Source organism: Heterodontus francisci, chromosome 31, assembly GCF_036365525.1.
Source record: "Heterodontus francisci isolate sHetFra1 chromosome 31, sHetFra1.hap1, whole genome shotgun sequence".
In the NCBI taxonomy this organism is placed as follows: Eukaryota; Metazoa; Chordata; class Chondrichthyes; order Heterodontiformes; family Heterodontidae; genus Heterodontus; species Heterodontus francisci.
In genome coordinates, this window is record NC_090401.1 from 8,765,460 (window position 1) to 8,787,908 (window position 22,449).

The following is a 22,449-nucleotide window of genomic DNA, read 5'->3' on the forward strand; positions in this document are numbered from 1 at the left end:
CGTTCATCCGAGAGGGTAGACAGGTTTTCTGTTTAACATCTCATCCGAAAGACTGTACCTCTGACAGTGCAGCACTCCCTCACTACTGCACTGGATGTCAGCCTTAATTTTTCTGCTCTTTCTTCTGAATTCCCCTTCTGATTTTTTTTGCTATCTCATTGATGGAAACACTGTCTGCTCTACCAAAATCTCTCAATCTTAAAGACCTCTATTTGGTCACTCAAGTTTTCTTTTTACAAGAGAAAATAAACTCAGTATGTTCACTCTTTTCTGTTCGGTATAACCTTGCAGTTCTAGTATCATCCTTGTAAATCTTATTTTCATCTCTCCAGAGCCTCTATGTCCTTCTTATAATTTGGTGACTGGAATTGTACACAATACACCAGGTGTGGTCTGACCCGCTTGATAAATTTAGCATAACTTCTCTACTTATCAGTGCTTGGTTTGCTTCTGTTATGACCTTAGCAGCCTGTGTCATTACCTTATTTGTACTTGCAGATTGCTTTGTTCCTCTACTCCATTTGGATTATTTTCCAAGTAATATGTGAACTCCTTATTTTTCTTACCAAAATGTAATACCTCACACTTATCTATGTTGAAATTCATTTGCCAATGATATGCCCATTCTGCAAGTTTATTGTCTTCTTGTAATTTGTTGAAATTTTCCTCAGTATTGACTGTTCCCCACCCCCCCCCCCACCCCCACAAAATCTGGTGGGGTCTGCAAAATTACAAATTGTGTTTTTGATTCTAAAGTCTAAATTATTAAAATAAATTGTGACCAATGGTCTCAGCATTGATTCTTACGGGACCCCCGTACTTCCTGCCTTCTGCCACTCTGAATACTTATCCATTACTGTTACTCTCTACTTTCTGTCTTACAAACAGCCAGCTGTCCATTCTGCTACTTGACCTTCAATTCTGCATGCTCCGACCTTATTCATTAGTCTATTATGTGGTCCCTTATCAAAGGCCTTTCAGAAATCTAGCACCTACTGCTTTACCCTCATCTTCTTCCTCTTCAAAGAATTCAATGAAGTTAGACAAGCAGGACTTTCCCTTTTGAAACCCATGCTGACTATTCATTACTATATTTTTGGTTTCACAGTCTAACTTCCTCTTTAATGAATTGGTAAGAGATTAATTCATTCATTCAGTAGTTTATACATAATCTAATAGGGCGGGTAGTGTAAATGATAATATAATTTAAATCGTTTAGACAAGCCACATTTAGGTGCCTGGTAATTTCTATGATGAGGAAAGGTGAAGCTCTTTGACGAGGAATTAAGCTGAAGGAGTTAAAGATTCACCTGGTGCTGTGATCAATAATCAAGGTATATTAGCTTACTGATGCCAGTTTTCATACATCTCTGTACCGTCTCCCCTGTGCCCTGACCAATATCTATCTCTCAATCAACATCATTAAAAAATAGAATATATTGCTGTTTGTGTGAGCTTGGTGTGTGCAAATTGGCTGCCATGTTGCAACAATGACTACACTTCAAAAAATATTTTGTTGGCTGGAAAGGTCTTTGGGACATCTTAGGTTTGTGAAAAGTGCTACAGTTGTGAAAAGTGCAAAGGCTGTTTGCTGACAATGCAACCAATAGGTGGTGCTGTACTCGCACATATGTAAATTCAGCCTCATCAACAGAAACGTCCCGGTCTGCGATAGCTCAGGCTGCCGGCAGTAATAAAAATGGCGCTACTCAATTTGATACAAAAAGATTAATTAAACCCAAACCCCTTACCCCTTAATGGCCGTGATCGTCCCCAAAAATAGTACCCCGCTCCCCCCCGCCACTTCAGACCGCTCACGGCTCCATCCTGTCGTTCTGTCCTGCGCCCGTCCGCTCACTGTTCCCTCCCGCTGCTCGCTCCCTGCCTGGAGAAGTGGCAAGGGGGCGGTGGGCAACGAGCGGGATGCTAGCGGCGTGGCAGGAAGGAGTGGCGAGCAGTCAGGAGCAGTGGGATGGAACAGTAAAGATTCCAGAGTGGCGGGATGAAGCGGCGAACAGGCGGAAGCACTCTTGATGCAGGTGGGTGGGGGGTGAAGAGAAGCAGTGATTAAGGTGTCGATTGCGGGAGGGAGTGGGTTATTAGTGGAGGGGGTGGAGGCAGCAATCACGGCTATTGAAGGGTGAAGTAACACTCGGACGTCATTACACGGTGACGTCGACGCATGCAAGGGCAATCCCATACTGGCAAGCTGGCAAATGGTCGGACGCATTGATGACATCAGAGATCACTCTGCGTTGTCAGGAGACACGCCGTAAATGCAAATCTTTCTTTTTAGGTACCACCCATTTTCCTTCCTGTGTGCAGTGCTTCACATTTGCCCTGGTTAAAATTCATTTGCCACTGTTCTGACCACTCATATAGTGTCAAACTCAGTCAATAATCTCTGAGCCGCTTCCTCTTCCCGTCCTAGCTTTGTATATCTGCAATTGTGACCAATTTGTATTGGGCTCCTAGTTCAAAACAGTGACATAAATTAAAAAGAGTATTAGTTCCAAAACTAAGCCCTGGGGCATTCTACTCCATACTTCTCACATAGACAGATGCCTTTAATAAGTGTCATCCTGTCCTTCAGCCCATTTCTTATCCATTCCCAAGATTAACCCTGAATCCTCAAGAGTTTTGAGCTTGTTGAGTGAAACTTTGTCATATGTCTTCTGGATGCCCCCGGCATCTCCACTTCAGTACTTTTGGGCGGCGCAGTGGTTAGCACCGCAGCCTCACAGCTCCAGGGGCCCGGGTTCAATTCTGGGTACTGCCTGTGCGGAGTTTGCAAGTTCTCCCTGTGACTGCGTGGGTTTTCGCCGGGTGCTCCGGTTTCCTCCCACTGCCAAAGGCTTGCGGGTGATAGGTAAATTGGCCATTGTAAATTGCCCCTAGCGTAGGTAGGTGGTAGGGAATATGGGATTACTGTAGGGTTAGCATAAATGGGAGTTTCTTGGTCGGCACATACTCGGTGGGCCGAAGGGCCTGTTTCAGTGCTGTATCTCTAAATAAATAAAAGTGGAGTTCCAACACATCTAATAATCATCGTAGTCAACTTAGATGGCACTTCTAAGATCAAGGAGGTTGGTCAGATGGGATCTTTCCTTTGGATCTCCTGCTGATTGCAGCTTAATAGATTTTTTTTAAAGCTTGTTCTTGGGATGTCTTGAGACACTGGCAAGGCAGCATTACAACCCCTCCCTAGTTGCTCTGAGGTCACTAAAGACCAACCACATCGTAATAGACTGCAACTAGACGTAAGCCTGATCAAGTAGAGATGGTAAATTCCTTCGTCTGAAAAACATTAGCGAGCCAGTTGAGGTTTTAAACAAAACATTAGTTTTCATGGTGACTTTTATTGATGTCAGCCCACAAATCCTCTGATCTACTAAATTCTGTTTCACAACTTTCCATAGTGGGATTTTAACCCAAAGTTCTGGGTTACCCCTCCAGTTCTGGAACCAACTGTTAAGTACTGCAGACTTCTCTGGTTGAAGTACCAAGTCTGGCAGACAACGTTCATTGGGCCTCAAACTTCCATCATCAAACATTTTATCTGGGAGCCTCTTTGATCACAGACCAGTTTCCTTTGCTGCAAAGAGGATCATTGCAAGTTGGTCATGAGACAACTGGCAAAGTGTGGATTTGAGGTTTCAGTCGGCAAAAAACAATCTCATCAGCAGCACAGGAATAGGAAATGGCCATTCAGCCTCTTGAGCCTGTTCTATTAGATCATGGCTGATCTTATCTCAACTCCATTTGCGTACCTTTAATACATATTCCTTGATACCCTTACATAACAAAAACCTATCAAACTCAGTCTTGAAAGCTCCAGTTAAACCTCGGCCTCGATAAAGTTTGGGGGAGAAAGTTCCAGCTTTCTACTACCCTGTGTTAGGAAAAAACATTTCCTGATTTCACTCCTGAATAGACTAGCTCTAATTTTAAGATTCTAAAAATCCTGTTCTGAACTCCCCACCAGAGGATATAGCTTTTCTTTATCTAACCTATTAACTAGCTTCATCATTTTGAACACTTTGATCAGATCATCCCTTAATCTTCTATACAAGAGCACCAATTGAAGGTGCAGAGCTTCTCCAGAGGTTGCTTAGCTCTCAGCCTCCCAATCCATGCAGGCAGCAACCCTGGGTATACCAGTGTAGGCTCTCAAACCCGACCTCCAGCAGTTGTCACCCAAATCGCACAGATCCTAGCTCTGACTTCAGCATGTTGGAAGGTCCAACTGGATATTCAAGACATCCAACCTGAAATTAGGTGCATTCATCACCAATGACTTAATTCAAGTCTTCATGTGAGGAAAGAGATTTGCACATGAGACTGACTCCCCTCTAGAGGGCTCAGTCACCAAAAATTGTAGTACAGAGTCCAGACCTGTACCCCCTCACCCTTCTAGAGCAGAAGCTCAGTGGACAAACTGCAAGTAGGAAAAATGGCAGGTAGGGGATTAATGCAGCTCCAGGATTTGAACTTTGGGCAACAGCAGTCAGAAAACTATGGGTACGTACTTGTTCATTAACTCCAAGTCTCTGTAGTCCTTTTTTAGCATGGTTGCTGACAGATCATCCAGCTGGCTGGGAAATTCTGCAATCGGAAATTTTTTTTTAAATGTGTTGGCATTGGGACTTCATAGAATCACACAGCACAGAAGATCATTCGGCCCATCCTGTCTGTGAAAGAGCTATGCAATTAGCTCCGCTACCCTGCTCTTTCCCCATAGCCCTGCAAAGTTTCTTTTTCAGGTATTTATCCAATTCCCTTTTGGAAGTTTTTTTTTGAATCTGCTTCCATCGCCCTTTTGGCCAGTACATTCAGTTTTTTTTCCCCAATCTACATCAGTTTCCTTCCTGCAGCACTGACTCTTGGAGTACAGCTCCACTCACTGCCTGCACTCTGACAGTGCACCCACATGTCAACATGTCGGAGAGACAGCCAAGCTCAGTCCAGTCCTTCTCCTCCCAAGTCCCACATGCATTTCCACTGTGGAGCGAGGGGAGGGAGTGATTACTGCGTAGTGACACGAGAGACCAATTTTCTCCTTCGAGTGGAGCACAAATCTCTAACACCACTGGACTAGGACCTGTCCAGCTGAGGTTTTTAAACTATTCACTGTTTCTAGGCACTAGAATGGCTCAGTTTTATCCCTATGATACTCAGTTTCTGTATTAATTCAGTTATCAACATGTTTCTGTCGCTGGATGCTACTTATTGTTCTGCACAGCGAGGGCACAGATTCCCTCTGGGTCCATGCACTGTCCTTTCAACGTTCCGTACATACCTCGAACTTTCCTTGGGAGATTGGCATAATTGCGCACGGTCTGCACCAAACTGGTACCTATAAGAAGACACAATGAACAATCAAAAAGGGCCGGAAAAGGGGTGAGGCCCTGCCTCTTCCCTCCATTACACAAGGGTAACCTTATATTTTCTAAACTGCACAGGATGAGAGCACAGCAAAGTAGCCAGAATGGAAAATGCAGGTTGCACAGCACAGCGAGGCCAAATTTTTAGCAGCCTGTACTTTAACAGTTGCACAAAAACAGTACAAATCTACATGTAATTACCACAGATATGAGGTCACAAAATCAAAGTGCATTCAGACACCATTTGTATATAACATTTTCCAGCAAGGCCAGTTTATCCGAACCAGTCTATACGGCTTAGTCTGTGTTGGTTGAACCTTGCAAACAAAAAAGGAAATCGGTAACAGAACTTAAACCAGCATGTGTTGCAACAGCAGCTTTATGTTTAGTGGTACCTTGGTGTTCCTTTATAGATCATAGAAAGTTTAAGGTACAGAAGGAGGCCACTTGGCCCATCATGTCTGTGCTAGCCAAAAAGCAATCCATCTACTCGAATCCCACCTTCCAGCATTTAGTCCGAAGCTCCGCAGATTACAGCACTTGAGGTATGTATCCAGACTCCTTTTGAATGAGTTGAGGTTCTCTGCCTCAACTACTCTTTCAGACAGAGAGTTCCAGACCCCCATCACCCTCTGGGTGAAAAGGTTTTTCCTCATCGCCCCTCTAATTTTCCGACAATCACTTTAAATCTATGCCCCCTCGTCACCGACCTCTGCTAAGGTGAATAGACCCTTGTGTTACAACAGGTGAGAAAGAGGTCTAGGGTTCCCTTTCAGCCTTCACCTGATCTTACAGTAGCAGAGTTTAATTTTAAACACACTGCATTTTTAGCTCCCCCTTGGTGAATCCTTGTTTACTGCTTTCCAATTATAAGGCAAAGAATCCAGCACACACAGATTTTCTTAGGTTTAAAGAAGAAAGGTTGAAATTTATTAAACTTAAACTCTAATTCGCGTAATGCCTACGGATATACGACGCGCCCAGGCTAGCATGCATACGAGATACACACATGCTGATACAGACAGAAAAGGGAAGAAAAATAAAGTGGAAATGTTTGGGGCAATATCTGAAGAGTTTTTGTTACAGTTCGTCGAGCTCACTGTAAGAGTCCTTGATTGTAGGTAGATCTTGCTTTTTGTTGGGGCTCAGTATTCTTCTTAAACCTTGTTTGCTGTAGGAGACCTTTCTGTTTTGGGGTTCATGTGTCTTCAGTGGATTCAGAGGCTTGTGAGAAAGAGATGGGAGCAGAGAGGAGCGATCTTCTCAGTCCCAGAGCAAACAGTCTTTGAGTTCAAACTTTCTGTGGCTAGTTCAAAAGAACGTAGAACAGCCAGTTAGTCATGTGATCAAACAAAAACAAGAAATGCTGGAATCACTCAGCAGGTCTGGCAGCATCTGTGGAAAGAGAAGCAGAGTTAACGTTTCGGGTCAGTGACCCTTCTTCGGAACTTAAGAGGCAGTTCCGAAGAAGGGTCACTGACCCGAAACGTTAACTCTGCTTCTCTTTCCACAGATGCTGCCAGACCTGCTGAGTGATTCCAGCATTTCTTGTTTTTGTTTCAGATTTCCAGCATCCGGAGTAGTTTGCTTTTAGTCATGTGATCAGCTGGACTAACCAGTCCTTGATTGTATCACCTTAGCAGTCTCTGGAACGCTCCTCTTACACATAATACCTGGTGATCAAGGTGTATTGTGAGTTGAATGTGTCAGGAATGGTCCTTTGTCCTTCCGAGCACTGTCTGTTAATATGCAAATGTATTTTCCAGCCATGGCCGATCTGTTTAACAAATCCTTTCCTCGCTCCCGCAACAGTCTAAAATCACTGTTCATGACAAAATTAATGTGCCTCATTCTGGGCAGGTGGGGCCGAGCATGACAACCCTTCAGCTCCACTCTATCCAGGCCTCTCACAATTTTGTACATTTCAATCAGATCTCCCCTCAGCCTTCTCTGTTCCAAGGAGAACAACCCCAGCCTATCCAATCTTTCCTCACAGCTGCATTTTTCCAGTCCTGGAAATCTCCTCTGTACCCTCTAGTGCAATTACATCCTTTCTGTAATGAGGTGACCAGAACTGCACACAGTACTCAAGTTGTGGCCTAACCAATGAGTTATACAGTTCCAGCAGAACCTCCCTGCTCTTGTATTCTATACCTCGGCTAATAAAGGGAAGGATTCCATATGCCTTCTTAACCACCTTATCGCCCTGTCCTGCTACCTTCAGGGATCTGAGAACATTCACTCCGAGGTCCCTCATTTCCTCTACACTTCTCAGTATTTTCCCATGAATCGTGTATTCCTTTGCCTTGTTTGACCTCCCCAAATGCATCACCTCACATTTCTCCAAGTTGAATTCCATTGGCCACTTTTCTGCCCATCTGACCAGATAATTAATATATTCCTGCAGCTTACAGCTACACTCCTCGCTATCTACCACACAGCCAACCTTTCTGTTTGCAAACTTCTTGATCATGCCTCCTACATTTATGTCCAAATCCTTTATACCACAAAAAGCAGGGGACCCAGTACTGAGCCCTGTGGAATGCCAATGGAAACGGCCCTGCAGTCACTAAAACAGCTGTCAACAATTACCATTTGTTTCCTGCCACTGAGCCAATTTTGAATCCACCTTGCTGCATTTCCCTGGATCCCATAGGATTTTATTTTTTTAAACCAGTCTGCCATGTGGGATGAAAACATCTTTGGGTTCACCTTGATTTTGCTTGCCAATATTCTTTCATGCCCTCTCTTTGCTTTCCTAATTTCCTTTTTGATTTTACCCTTCCACTTTCTATACTCCTCTCGGCTTTCTGTATTATTGAGCTCTCAGTGTTGGAAACAAGCTTTCCTTTTCTGCCTTATCTTACCCTGTAAGCTCCTTGACATTCATGGGGCTCTAGATTTGGCCGCCTCACCCTTTTTCTTTGTGGGAACATGTTTACCTTGAACCCCTTGAATCTCCCCTTTGAATGCCTCCCACTGTTCTGACACTGATTTACCTACAAGTAGCTGTTTCCAGTCCACTTTCGCTACATTGATCTTGCCCCAATTGAGAACTCTAACTCCTGTTCTCTCTCTGTCCTTTTCCATAATTATGTTAAAACTTACTGAATTATGATCACTACCACAAAAATGCTCTCCCACTGCCACTCTTTCCACCTGCCCAGCTTCATTTCCTAAAACTACACCCTCTCTTGTTGGACTTGCTACATACTGGGCAAAAACGTTCCCCTGAATGCACCGCAAAAATTCTACTCCCTCAATTCCTTTCACACTAAAACTATCCCAGTTAATATTGCGGTAGTTAAAATCCCCTACTATTATTATTATTATTGATTGATGAAGGAAGGGCAGTGGATGTTGTCTACGTGGACCTCAGTAAAGTCTTTGACAAGGTCCCTCATAGCAGACTGGTACAAAAGGTGAAGTCACACGGGATCAGAGGTGAGCTGGCAAGATGGATACAGAACTGGCTCGGTCATAGAAGACAGAGGGTATCAGTGGAAGGGTGCTTTTCTGAATGGAGGGATGTGACTAGTGGTGTTCCGCAGGGATCAGTGCTGGGACCTTTGCTCTTTGTAGTATATATAAATGATTTGGAGGAAAATGCAGCTGGTCTGATTAGTAAGTTTGCGGACGACACAAAGGTTGGTGGAGTTGCAGATAGTGATGAGGATTGCCAGAGGATACAGCAGGATATAGATCTGTTGGAGACTTGGGCGGAGAAATGGCAGATGGGGTTTAATCCGGACAAATGAGAGGTAATGCATTTTGGAAGGTTTAATACAGGTGGGAAGTATACAGTAAATGGCAGAACCCTTAGGAGTATTGACAGGCAGAGAGATCTGGGCGTACAGGTCCACAGATCACTGAAAGTGGCAATGCAGATGGATAAGGTAGTCAAGAAGGCATATGGCATAAAAACAAGAAATGCTGGAACCACTCAGCAGGTCTGGCAGCATCTGTGGAAAGAAAAGCAGAGTTAACGTTTCAGGTCAGTGACCCTTCTTCGGAACTAGCAAATATTATAAATGTCAAAGGTTATAAGCAAGAGAGCCGGGGATGGGGCAAGAGATAAGACTTGCAGGTGATAGGTAAATTGGCCATTGTAAATTGCCCCTCGGTGATAGGGAATATGGGATTACTGTAGGGTTAGTATAAAGGGGTGGTTGTTGGTCGGCACAGACTCGGTGGGCCGAAGGGCCTGTTTCAGTGCTGTATCTCTAAATAAAATAAAAAAATAACAAAGGAGGTGTAGATTGGACAAGGCCACATAGCTGACCAAGAGGTCATGGAGCAAAGGCAAACAATATGTTAATGGTGTGTTGAAAGACATAGCATTAGTACAGATAGGGTGTTAATGGACTGAAAATTGAACAGCAAGTACAAATATGAAAAAAAACAGTGGGTAAGCAAACTGAACAAACTACAATGAAATGAAATAAACAAAAGAAAAAAATTGTAAAAAATGTAAAAAAGAAAAAATAACTAAAAATAAAAGTAAAATGGGGGGCCCCGTCATGCTCTGAAATTATTGAACTCAATGTTCAGTCCGGCAGGCTGTAGTGTGCCTAATCGGAAAATGAGATGCTGTTCCTCGAGCTTGCATTGACATTCACCGGAACACTGCAGCAATCCCAGGATAGAGATGTGAGCATGAGAGCAGGGGGGAGTGTTGAAATGGCAAGCAACCGGAAGCTCAGGGTCCTGCTTGCGGACTAAAGGCAGATGGCATGCTTGCCTTCATCAGTCGGGGCATAGAGTATAAAAATTGGCTAGTCATGCTGCAGCTGTACAGAACCTTCGTTAGGCCACACTTGGAATATTGCGTACAATTCTGGTCGCCACACTACCAGACAGATGTGGAGGCTTTGGAGAGGGTACAGAAGAGGTTTGCCAGGATGTTGTCTAGTCTGGAGGGTATTAACTATGAGGAAAGGTTGGATAAACTCGGATTGTTTTCACTGGAACGACGGAGGTGGAGGGCAATCTGATAGAGGTTTACAAAGTTATGAGTGGCATGGACAGAGTGGATAGTCAGAAGCTTTTTCCCAGGGTGAAAGAGTCAGTTACTAGGGGACATAGGTTTAAGGTGTGAGGGGCAAAGTTTAGAGGGGATGTGCAAGGCAGGTTTTTTACACAGAGGGTGATGAGTGCCTGGAACTTGCTGCCGGGGGAGGTGATGGAAGCAGGTACGATAGTGACGTTTAACAGGCATCTTGACAAATACATGAATAGGTTGGGAATAGAGGGACACGGACCCCGGAAGTGCAGAAGGTTTTAGTTTAGACAGGCATCAAGATCGGCGCAGGCTTGGAGGGCCGAATGGCCTGTTCCTGTATACTGTGATTTGTTCTTTATTACTGCCCTATTGTTCTTGCACTTCTCAGAGATTTCCCTACATATCTGCTCTTTTATCTCCCTCTGACTGTTTGGGGGATCAATAGTACACTCCCAGCAGCGTAATTGCCCCTTTTTTGTTCCTTAGCTCAATCCATATGGCCTCATTTGATGAAACTTCCAACATATCATCCCTCCTCACAGTTGTAATAATTTCCTTGACCAAAATTGCCACTCTCCCTCCTTTCTTATCCCTCTCCCTAGCGTGTCTGAAAGCCCTGTAACCAGAGCTGCCATTCCTGTCCCTCCTTAAGCCATGTTTCTGTAATAGCTACATCATCATACAATGCCCTCATCTGCTTTATTTACTATACTCCTTGAATTGAAATTTTGTTATTTTCTCACCCTCGTTTCCTCGGTCTTCCAGACACATCCATTAATTTTCTGCCTTCCATTTTCATTTCTGATCTTGTCCCAACTGAGTCTACCGTCAGGTCCCGGTCCCCCTGCCAAACTAGTTTCAACCTTCCCCAACAGCACTCGCAAAACGTCCCGCAAGGAACTCAGTCCCAGCTCTGTTCAGGTGCAACCCGTCCAGCCGGACAGGTCGCATCTCCCCCAGAGCCGGTCCCAATGTCCCAGGAATCTGAAGCTGTCCCTCCTGCATTATCTTTCCAGCCATGCATTTATCTGTCTTATCCTTCTATTTCTATACTCACTTGCACGTGGCACTGGGAGTAATCCGGAGATTAATACTGTTGAGGTCCTGCTTGCTAATTTCTTACCTGGCTCCCTAAATTCTGACTGCACGACCACATACCTCTTTCTAACTATGTCGTTGGTTCCGAAGTGGACCATGACTGCTGGCTGTTCACCCTCCCACTTCAGGATGCTCTGCAGCGCTCAGTGACATCCTTGACCCTGGCACAAGGAAGGCAACACACCATCCTGAATTCACGTCTGCAGCCACAGAAACGCCTGTCTGTTCCCCTGACTATTGAATCACCTATCACTATGGCTCTTCCAGTCCTCCCTGTACCCCCCTGTGTAGCTGAGCCACCCATGGTGCAATGGACTTGGCTCTGGCTGCACTCCCCAGGTGAAGCATCACTTTCCTCCGTATTCAGAAATGAATACCTGCCAGAGAGTGAGATGCACTTGGGGGTCTCCTGCACTACCTGCCTGATTCTTTTTGACTGTCATTCCCTCTCTTCCTGCATACTCTTAAGCTGTGGAGCGACCACATCTATAAACGTGCTATCCATGTAGCTCTCATCCTATTGAAAGGACCGCGGTGTTGCCAGCTGCCACTCAAGTCCCAAAACCCGGAGCTCAAGCTGCTTCCATTGACGACGCTTCCTGCACAAATGGTTCTCCAGGATACGGGAAGCATCCTGGAGATCCCACATAGCACAGGAGGTGCACTCTCGAGGTTGAAGCAACCCTGCCATTCCTTTATTTAATATTGAAACTTTGCTACTGCTAAAAAAAACCTCACCAAAACCTTAATAGTACTGATAAATCCTACTAAAAATCAATACAATCCACTGGCTGAAATAAACCTTACTCAAAAAAAAATCCAACTACTCACTTGTTCCTTATTATTAAGCTGTTTAACAGTAGTGCACTAACCCAGCTATTTAGAGTTATTCCCTCACAGCAGTTACTCACCAACCAATCACCTTGCAGCTTTCCTGTGATGGCACTGTTCACTTTGTTTTCAAACTCCTCTCCTGAAAGGTAAATGCTGCAGGCCACGATCCTCGGGCTGTATTTATCCACTCCCCGCTCCGTGTTCTTCCCTCAGGTCCACTCCTCTCCTGGAAGCTAAGTGCTCTCGGCCGTGATCCTCGGGCTGTATTTATCCGTTCTCTGCTACGTGTTCTTCCCGCAGGTCCGCTCCTCTCCTGGAAAGCAAGATGTCCTGCCTCCACTCGAAATGGAAACTACTGACTGGCATATTGAACATAATATATATTTTGCAGTTGGTCATATAATGGCAAGTTCTTTTGAAGCTGGTTGTTAAAAGCCACAGAGCCATTATGGCACAGAAGGAGGCCCTTTGGCCCATCATGTTTATGCTGGCTCTCTGTACAGCAATCCATTCAGTTCCATTACCCTCTCTATTGCTGTAGACAGCTCAGACAGAAAGTAGGAAACTACAGGCCAGTTAGTCTAACATCTGTCATTGGGAAAATGCTGGAATCCATTATTAAGGAAGCAGTAGCACATCATTTAGAAAATCATAATACAATCAAGCAGAGTCAACATGGTTTTGCGAAAGGAAAATCATGTTTGACAAATTTATTAGAGTTCTTTGAGGATCTAACAAGCAGGGTTGGTAAAGGAGAACCAATAGATGAAGTGTATTTGGATTTCCAAAAGGCATTCAATAAGGTGCCAGATAAGGTTATTGCATAAGTTAAGAGCTCATAGTGATGGGGTAATGTATTAGCATGGAGAGACGATTGTTTAACTGGAAAGAGAGTTGAGATAAATGGGTCATTTTCAGGTTGGTAAACTGTAATTAGTAAGGTGCTACAGACATCAGTGCTGGGGCCTGAACTATTTACATTAGATTAATGACTTGGATGAAGGGACCGAGTGTATTGTAGCCAACTTTGCCAACAATACAAAGATAGGTGGGAAAACAAGTTGTGAGGAGAAATGAAGACAGACTTAGATTTATATAGTGCTGCTCACAAACACCAGACGCCTCAAAGTTCTTTACGGCCAATGAAGTACTTTTTGAAGTGTAGTCACTGTTGTAGCACAGGAAGGTAGACAGAGAGTCTACAAAGGGATATAGATAAGTAAAGAGAGTGCACAAAAATTTGGTGGATGGAGCATAATATGGAGCAAAAGTAACCCCACTATTTAAAACGAAGGGAGAGAAAATGGGAAACTACAGACCTGTTAATTTGACGTCAGTAGTAGGGAAAATGTTCGAATCTATTACAAAGGATGTGATAACTGGACACTTAGAAAATACTGATATGACTGGGCAGAGTCAACATGAATTTATCAAAGGAAAATCATGTTTGACAAACCTGTTGGGAGTTTTTTTAAGGATGTTACTTGTAGCATAAAGGAGAACCAGTGGATGTGATATATTTGGATTTTCTGATGGCTTTTGATAAGGTCCCACACAGGTTAGTAAACAAAACTGGGATTGGAGGTAATATACTGGTATGGATTGGAATGAACTGGTCATTCTCAGGACGGTAGGCTGTTACTAGTGGGGTACAGCAAGGATCAGTGCTGGGGCCACAGCTGTTCACATTCTATATCAATGATTTGGATGTGGGGACCAAATGTAATATTTCCAAATTTGATGACACAAAACTAGGTGGGAATGTAAGATGTGAGGAGGATGCAAGGAAGCTTCAAGTGGACTTGGACAGGCTACGTGGATGAACAAAAACATGGTAGATGGAATATATGAATAAGTGTGAAGTTATCCACTTTGGTAGAAACAGAACATAAAGACAGAGAACTTCTTAAATGGTGAGAGGTTGGGAAGTGTTGATATCCAAAAGGACGTGGATGTCCTTGTTCATGAGTCACTCAAAGCTAGCATGCAGGTGCAGCAAGAAATTAGGAAGGCAAATGATATGTTGGCTTTTATCACAAGGATTTTGAGTACAGGAGTAAAGAAGTCTTGCTGCAGTTGTATAGAGCCTTGGTGAGACCGTACCTGGAGCATTGTTTTTAGATTATTTAGATATAGCACTGAAACAGGCCCTTCGGCCCACCGAGTCTATGCCAACCAACAATTTATACTAATCCTACATTAACCCCATATTCTCTACCACATCCCCACCATTCTCCTCCCACCTACCTACACTAGGGGCAATTTACAATGGCCAATTTACCTATCAACCAGCAAGTCTTTGACTGTGGGAGGAAACCGGAGCACCCGGCAGAAACCCACGCAGACACAGGGAGAACTTGCAAACTCCGCACAGGCAGTACCCAGAACTGAACCCGGGTCGCTGGAGCTGTGAGGCTGCGGTGCTAACCACTGCGCCACCGTACCGCCCAGCTTTGGTCTCCTCGTCTAAGGATGGATATACTTGTCATAGAGGGAGTGCAATGGACGTTCCCCAGACTCATCTCTGGGATGGCAGGACTGTCTTGTGAGATTGAGTAAACTCGGCCTGTATTCTCATGGAGTTTCAAAGAATGAGAGGTGATCTCACTGAAACGTACAAAATTCTAACGGGGTGTGACAGGGTAGATGTAGATAGGATACCTCCCCTGGCTGGTGAGCCTAGAACAAGGGGTAGGCCTTTTAAGACTCAGAAGTGTTGAATCTTTGAATTCTCTACCCCAGAGGACTGTGGAAGCTCAATTATTGAGCATGTTCAAGACAGATATCGATGGATATCTGGATACTGATGACATCAAAGGATATGGCGATAGCGCAGGAAAGTGGCTTTGAGGTAGATGATCAGCCATGATCTAAGTGAATGGTGGAGCAGGCTCGACAGGCTGAATGGCCTACTCTGCTTCTATGTGAAAATGTGAGGTTGTTCACTTTGGTGCGAAGAATAGAAAAGCACAATATTAAAATGGAGCGAAACAGCAGAATGCTGCAGTAGAGAGGGATCTGGGTTTCCTCGTACATGAATCACAAAAAGTGAACATGCGGGTACAGCAAGTAATTAGGAAGGCAAACAGAATATTGGCCTTAATGCAAGGGGGATGGAGTTTAAGAGTACAAAAGTACTGAAGTCTTGCTACATCTGTACTGGGCGTTGATGAGACCACATCTTGAGTTTTGGTCTCCTTATTTCAGGAGAGAGATTGAAGACAGTTCAGAGAAGGTTGATTACTGGAATGAAGGGGTTGCATGATGAGGAAAGGTTGAGCCTATACTCATTGGATTTTAGAAGAATGAGAGGTGATCTTATTGAAACCTATACGATTCTGAGGGGGCTTGACAAGATAGATGCTGAATGTTTCCCCTGTGGGGGAATCTAGAACAAGGGGGAAGTTTCAAAATAAGTGGTTTCCCATTTAAGATGGAGATGAGGATGTATTTCTTCACTCAGAGGGTCATTATTCTTTGGAATTCTCTACCTCAGAGAGCAGTAGACGCTGGGTCATTGAACATGTTCAAGGCTGAGTAAGACAAACGTTTGATCTACAAGGGAGTCAAGGGTTATGAGGGGCCAATAGAAAAGGAGTTGAGCCCACAGTCAGATCAGCCATGATCTTATTGAATGGTGGAGCAGGCTCGAGGGGCCGAATGGCCTATTCCTGCTCCTGTTTCTTATGTAGCCCTGCAAGTTCATTTCCCTCAACTTTTGAGATCATTGATCATCTCCACCACCCTCGTGGGCAGTGGGGTCCAGGTCATTACCACTCACTGCATTAAAAAAAGTTCTTCCTCAAATGCCCCTGCATCCCAAAACCTTTAATCGGTGCTACCTAGTCCTTGTACCACCAGGTAATGGAACAACTTTCTTTGTCGACCTTATCTAAACCTATCATAATTTGTACATCTCTATGAAGTCTCCCCTCAACCTCCTTTGCTTCAAGGAGACTAATGCCAGCTTCTTCAACCTAATCTTGTAGCTAAAATGCCCTGTTGCTGAAGCCATTCTGGTAAATCATATTCTGAGCATCAATGACACTTCTTTGACAATGTCATTTTCATTTACACCAAATCTCATGTGTCCTACATCAGAAACCAATCAGCAGCATAGCTATGGCAACTGCAACAGTGCTGTACCATCTATGTTATAGCTATTAATACACACGTTCAGGATATTCCTCATTTAGTGTTATTGACATGATTGGGGGGGGGGGGGGGTGGCACAGTGGTTTGCACCACAGCCTGACAGCTCCAGCGACCCGGGTTCAGTTCTGGGTACTGCCTGTGCGGAGCTTGCAAGTTCTCCCTGTGACCGTGTGGGTTTCTGCCGGATGCTCAGGTTTCCTCTCACAGCCAAAGACATGCTAGGTAAAATTGGCCACTGTAAATTGCCCCTAGTGTTGGTAGGTAGGTGGTAGGAGAATTGTGGGGATGTGGTAGGGAATATGTAATTAGTGTAGGATTAGTATAAATGGGTGGTTGTTGGTTGGCACAGAGTTGGTGGGCCGAAGGGCCTGTTTCAGTGCTGTATCTCTCGATTACTCTATGACACATTGAGTAGACATCTTTATGCAAGGCAATTTCCACCATAATCTGTGCTACACCTCATTCGCCACTTCCACCACAAGTTAAGGTATTCGAGCAGCAGGACATTATTTGGCGGGAACACAACAATCTCATTCAGGAATATTCAGTCATCCTCCACCCGCCCACCTCAGCAACCTGCAGCCATGTGGCAACATCATCTCCTCATGAAGCACCCTGAGAGACAGCGAACACTCTCTCCTCCCCCGGGGAGCGGGGAGCCGGGTTCCCTCTCTCCTCCCCCGGGGAGCGGGGTGCCGGGTTCCCTCTCTCCTCCCCCGGGGAGCGGGGTGCCGGGTTCCCTCTCTCCTCCCCCGGGGAGCGGGGTGCCGGGTTCCCTCTCTCCTCCCCCGGGGAGCGGGGTGCCGGGTTCCCTCTCTCCTCCCCCGGGGAGCCGGGTTCCCTCTCTCCTCCCCCGGGGAGCCGGGTTCCCTCTCTCCTCCCCCGGGGAGCGGGGAGCCGGGTTCCCTCTCTCCTCCCCCGGGGAGCCGGGTTCCCTCTCTCCTCCCCCGGGGAGCGGGGAGCCGGGTTCCCTCTCTCCTCCCCCGGGGAGCGGGGAGCCGGGTTCCCTCTCTCCTCCCCCGAGGTGCCGGGTTCCCTCTCTCCTCCCCCGGGGAGCGGGGAGCCGGGTTCCCTCTCTCCTCCCCCGGGGAGCGGGGAGCCGGGTTCCCTCTCTCCTCCCCCGGGGAGCCGGGTTCCCTCTCTCCTCCCCCGGGGAGCGGGGAGCCGGGTTCCCTCTCTCCTCCCCCGAGGTGCCGGGTTCCCTCTCTCCTCCCCCGGGGAGCGGGGTGCCGGGTTCCCTCTCTCCTCCCCCGGGGAGCCGGGTTCCCTCTCTCCTCCCCCGGGGAGCGGGGAGCCGGGTTCCCTCTCTCCTCCCCCGGGGAGCCGGGTTCCCTCTCTCCTCCCCCGGGGAGCGGGGAGCCGGGTTCCCTCTCTCCTCCCCCGGGGAGCGGGGAGCCGGGTTCCCTCTCTCCTCCCCCGAGGTGCCGGGTTCCCTCTCTCCTCCCCCGAGGTGCCGGGTTCCCTCTCTCCTCCCCCGGGGAGCCGGGTTCCCTCTCTCCTCCCCCGGGGTGCCGGGTTCCCTCTCTCCTCCACCGGTGGTGAGGGCCCGGCTTCCTCTCTTTCCCCGGGACCCCAGATGTGAAACGGTTGATGGGCCTGAGTTCGGCCCGCTGCCGCCTGTTGCTCACCTGGCCGAGGCCCAGAAACCTGGGTTGCTGCTTCCGGCGCCCAGCAGTGCAGGCACCGAGCGACCAGGCTCCCACACGGGAGTAGGCCCCGATCCCCGGGCCACAGTAACGCACATATCACCCTCGACAGCATCCTCATCATCAAGCACGCGACTAATACGTCATCACAACGCGACCAGAAGAGGCCGACAGATCCAGAGCAACAGAAACATTCCATAATGGGATGGGGATGATGGTGTAGGGTGGGGGGGTTAGAGGAGGCATAATGGTGGCTAGGGTGGGAGAATGAGGGGGGGGGGGGGGGGGCGCAGATGGGCAGAAAGAGAGGGACGAGGGAGAAAAAGGGGTTGCGAGGCAGGGAGAGGGGGGAGGCAGGGTCCAATCCTAATGTTGTCATCAAACCTGCTGACAAGGATGCTGTTGTTGTCCAGCAAACTAACCTCTACCTAGCAGAGGCTGAGGGTCAAGTCTCCGACACTTCCTCCTACATTCCCTTGGACCATGAACTACTGAACATCAAGTCATTGTTTCCAGAACTGTGACTGATACGTCTTCTAGAGATCTTCCCTCCACAGCTTCCAACCTCATAGTCCCCTAGCCTGCTTCTACTTCCTTCCCAACATCCACAAACAGGACAGTCCTCGTAGACCTACCTGCGCCACTGAACTGATTGCTTCCAATTTCAACTCATCTTTTCTCCCCATGTCTAGTCTCTTCCCATGACTATCTGTGACTCTTCCATGTCCTCGATCACTTGTTTCCAATTTCCTGGCCCTAACAATCTCTTCTTCACCATGGATATCCAACCTCTCTCCACCCCAATCCCCCACCAGGATGTCTAAGGGCTCTCTGCTTCTTCCTTGAACAGAAGCCCAAACAGTCTCCATCTCCATCAACTACCACCCTCCTCCGCCTGGCTACACGTATTCTCACATTGAACAACTCCTCCTTTAACTTCACTCCATCCAAATAACAGGTGTTGCTACAGGCGCCCACATGCATCTGAGCTATGCCTGCCTTTTTGTGGGATGTGTGCCTCCTCCCTCACCTCTTTTTCTGGTAAATTGATGACCATTTCCTTCTCTTGCCCTGAACTGGAAAACTTCGACTTTGCTTCCAATTTCCAACCTTTCTCACCTTCACATGGTCCATCTCTGACTTTTCCCTTTCTTGACTTCTCAGTTTCCATTTCTGGGGTTAGATTATCAACAAATTTTGACTATTAAGCCCAAGGACTCCATTCCGTTCTCCCAGTTTCTCTGTCTCTGTCGCATCTGTTCTGATAATGCAACATTCCATACTGGCACTTCTGATATTTCTTCCTTTTTCCTAAACTGAGGATACCCCGCACACCTGCTTCTGTTCCCACCCCTTCCCCTCTCTCCCAGAGCCATGATAGGGTTCCCCTTGTCCTCACCTTCCACCCCACTAGCCGCTGTATTCAATGGATCATCCTCTGCCATTTCTGCCACCTCCAGCATAATGCCACCACCAAATACATCTTCCCCTCCACTTTCAGCGTCCACTCCTCAATCAGCCCAACATCCCCTCCCCTTCACACAGCACCTTTCCATGGCAAGTGCAGGTGATGCAACACCTGCCCTTTTACCTCTTCCATTCTCACCATCCAAGACCCCAGACGACTAGTGTGTGATGCAAAAAGACGGCAACAGCGCGGGTACCGCTGTGGTGCGTCATGGAGGCCTGCAACATCTTTCGGATGGCAACTGTTATCATTCTGCCATCTTTTGCATTTAATCTCTTTGGTCTTACACCCTATCAGAGACCTTCCCTTTTGTTCTTTTTCCACCCTCCCCTGTTTCACTTGCTTAAAACCTATTACTTTTCTAACATTTCCCATTCTGATGAAAGGTCATCGACCTTTCTCTCTGTGTTTCTCTCTCCACAGATGCTGCCAGACCTGCTGACTATTTCCAGTATCTGCTTTTGTAACAAAAGGGAACGTCTGTGATAGGGTGGAAAGCAGGAGAGATTAAATGATAAAAGGGATCACGGAGGAAGGGGATGGTAATGGGACAAGTAAAGAAGCAAAAGATGGGTTTAGAGAAGGTGTAATTGGAGATAGCAGAATCACCATCAACACCTGCCATCCCAAAAAAATGGGGGCGGTGGTTATGATCAAAATTGTTGAACTCAATGTTGAGTCCAGAAGGCTGTAAAATGCTGAATTGACAGATGAGGTGTTGTTCCTTGAGCTTCCCATAATGAAATGGGAGAATTACTCGAGTTTCCCCTCTTCCGCACCCTCAGGTTTCCCTGTTCACAGTTGGCCTCCTGGTTCTTGGAACTTGTCACACAACAGCTGCCTCAAGCAAAAATACTCAACTACATGAAACCCAGCCTTTCTAAGGTAAATGCAATAAGAGTTGTAGAGGTTATATGAACAAATCTCTTGATCAAATGTCATGTCAGAATATCACGTGATCAAATCTTCAGGAATGTCTCCAATCACAGTTGGCAACCATAATATCCCAACCAATTTACAAATCCCATAATAACTAGCCCCCCCCACACCCCATAATAGCCCCACTCCTTCATACACCCCATAATAACCCCATTCCCACACACCCGACAATATCCCAACTCCCACATACCTCACAATAACCCAGCCCCCACATACGCCATAATATCCCCACTCCCATACACCGCATAATAACCCAAAGTGAATGCACATTAACCCATCCCCCTCCCCCTCTCCGGTCTGTGTTGGAGGACACCACAAGACTTATTTTGGCAGTGGAATTGTTGCTCAAAGATTGCAAATGTCTCCTCACTGGTGACTTTAGTGGATGTGTAGACTTGAAAATGACTGCATTGTGAAGTATAATGCCCATGGAACAAGAGTCCATTTAGTCCCTTACGCCTGCTCCGCCATTCCATTAGATTATGGCTGATCTGTATCCTAATTCTTTTTATTCCCCTTGATTCCACATCCCTTTCGAAGTTTGCAGCCTTGGCACGCTTAGCAAATTTATTGATTGCAGTTTTGAAATCTCCAATTAACCCTCAGCATTCACAGGCTGTGAGGGGAGAGAGTTCAAGATTTCTACTACCCTTTGTGTGAAAAAGTGCTTCCTGATTTTGCTCCTAAATGGCCTAGTTCTAATTTTATGTCATTCAACAGTTTTCTATTAAGCAGTTTACAGTTAATTAAACCTATTAACTCCCACTTTGTGATTGGAGCTTCCAGCTTTCTTTTATCCAGCCCTACCAATTTGTTTGTTTACCTCTCACTTTCCCGTTCTGACAGAGGGCTGCATAGAAATATTAGCTTTCCTTATCCCTGTTTAGATACTGATGAACAGGCTGCAAACTTCCAAAATGTTAGTCTCTTGTCCCAGATATTGTTTATTGGTGTAATGAGCAGCTTCTGCCAGGAGATGACACTTTGGACCTGGGTTATAGTTTGATGCTAATAACTGGCTGAGTTTGTCCATTTCATACATAAATTTTCAAAACCAACACACAGGCGGGCAGTTTGCATCTATACAGTTGCAGATAGGGAGAGGGTGAAGTTTGTCCTGCCAATAGTTTGAATGATAATATTGGAATTCCCTGATTTGTGTGTAATTGGGCCACATGACGACCATATCGGCGACCACACTCTGGAAGTGGTTCAAGAGTTCACCTACCTAGGCTCAACTATCACCAGTAACCTGTCTCTAGATGCAGAAATCAACAAGTGCATGGGAAAGGCTTCCACTGCTATGTCCAGACTGGCCAAGAGGGTGTGGGAAAATGGCGCACTGACACGGACCACAAAAGTCCAAGTGTATCAAGCCTGTGTCCTCAATACCTTGCTCTATGTATGTCAGCCAAGAGTGACGTCTCAATTCATTCCATCTTTGCTGCCTCCGGAGAATCCTTGACATTAGATGGCAGGACCGTATCTCCAACGCAGAAGTCCTCGAGGCGGCCAACATCCCCAGCATATACACCCTACTGAGCCAGCGGCGCTTGAGATGGCTTGGCCATGTGAGCCGCATGGAAGATGGCAGGATCCCCAAGGACACATTGTACAGTGAGCTCGTCACCCACTGGCTGCCCATATCTCCGTTTTAAAGACGTCTGCAAACGCGACATGAAGTCCTGTGACATTGACCACAAATCGTGGGAGTCAGTTGCCAGTGATTACCTGAGCTGGCGGACAGCCATAAAGGCGGGGCTAAAGAGTGGCGAGTGGAAGAGACTTAGCTGTTGGCAGGAAAAAAGACAGAAGCGCAAGGGGAGAGCCAACTGTGTAACAGCCCCGACAACCAATTTTATCTGCAGCGCCTGTGGAAGAGTCTGTCACTCTAGAATTGGGCTTTATAGCCACTCCAGGCGC

At 46.4% G+C, this 22,449-nt stretch overlaps 1 protein-coding gene across 1 annotated transcript in view; it reads right to left on the minus strand.

The window, feature by feature from the left end:
* mrps15 (mitochondrial ribosomal protein S15) overlaps positions 1 to 18,331 on the minus strand; it is a 49,732-nt gene extending 31,401 nt beyond the window's left edge. Inside the window, exons 1-3 of the mRNA XM_068011090.1 lie at positions 18,102 to 18,331; positions 5,300 to 5,356; positions 4,530 to 4,605 (exon numbers count right to left, since the gene is read on the minus strand). Coding sequence (XP_067867191.1) covers positions 4,530 to 4,605; positions 5,300 to 5,356; positions 18,102 to 18,318 — 350 coding nt within the window. The 5' untranslated portion in view covers positions 18,319 to 18,331. The remainder of the gene's footprint in view (positions 1 to 4,529; positions 4,606 to 5,299; positions 5,357 to 18,101) is intronic.
* Positions 18,332 to 22,449: the final 4,118 nt, after the last annotated feature.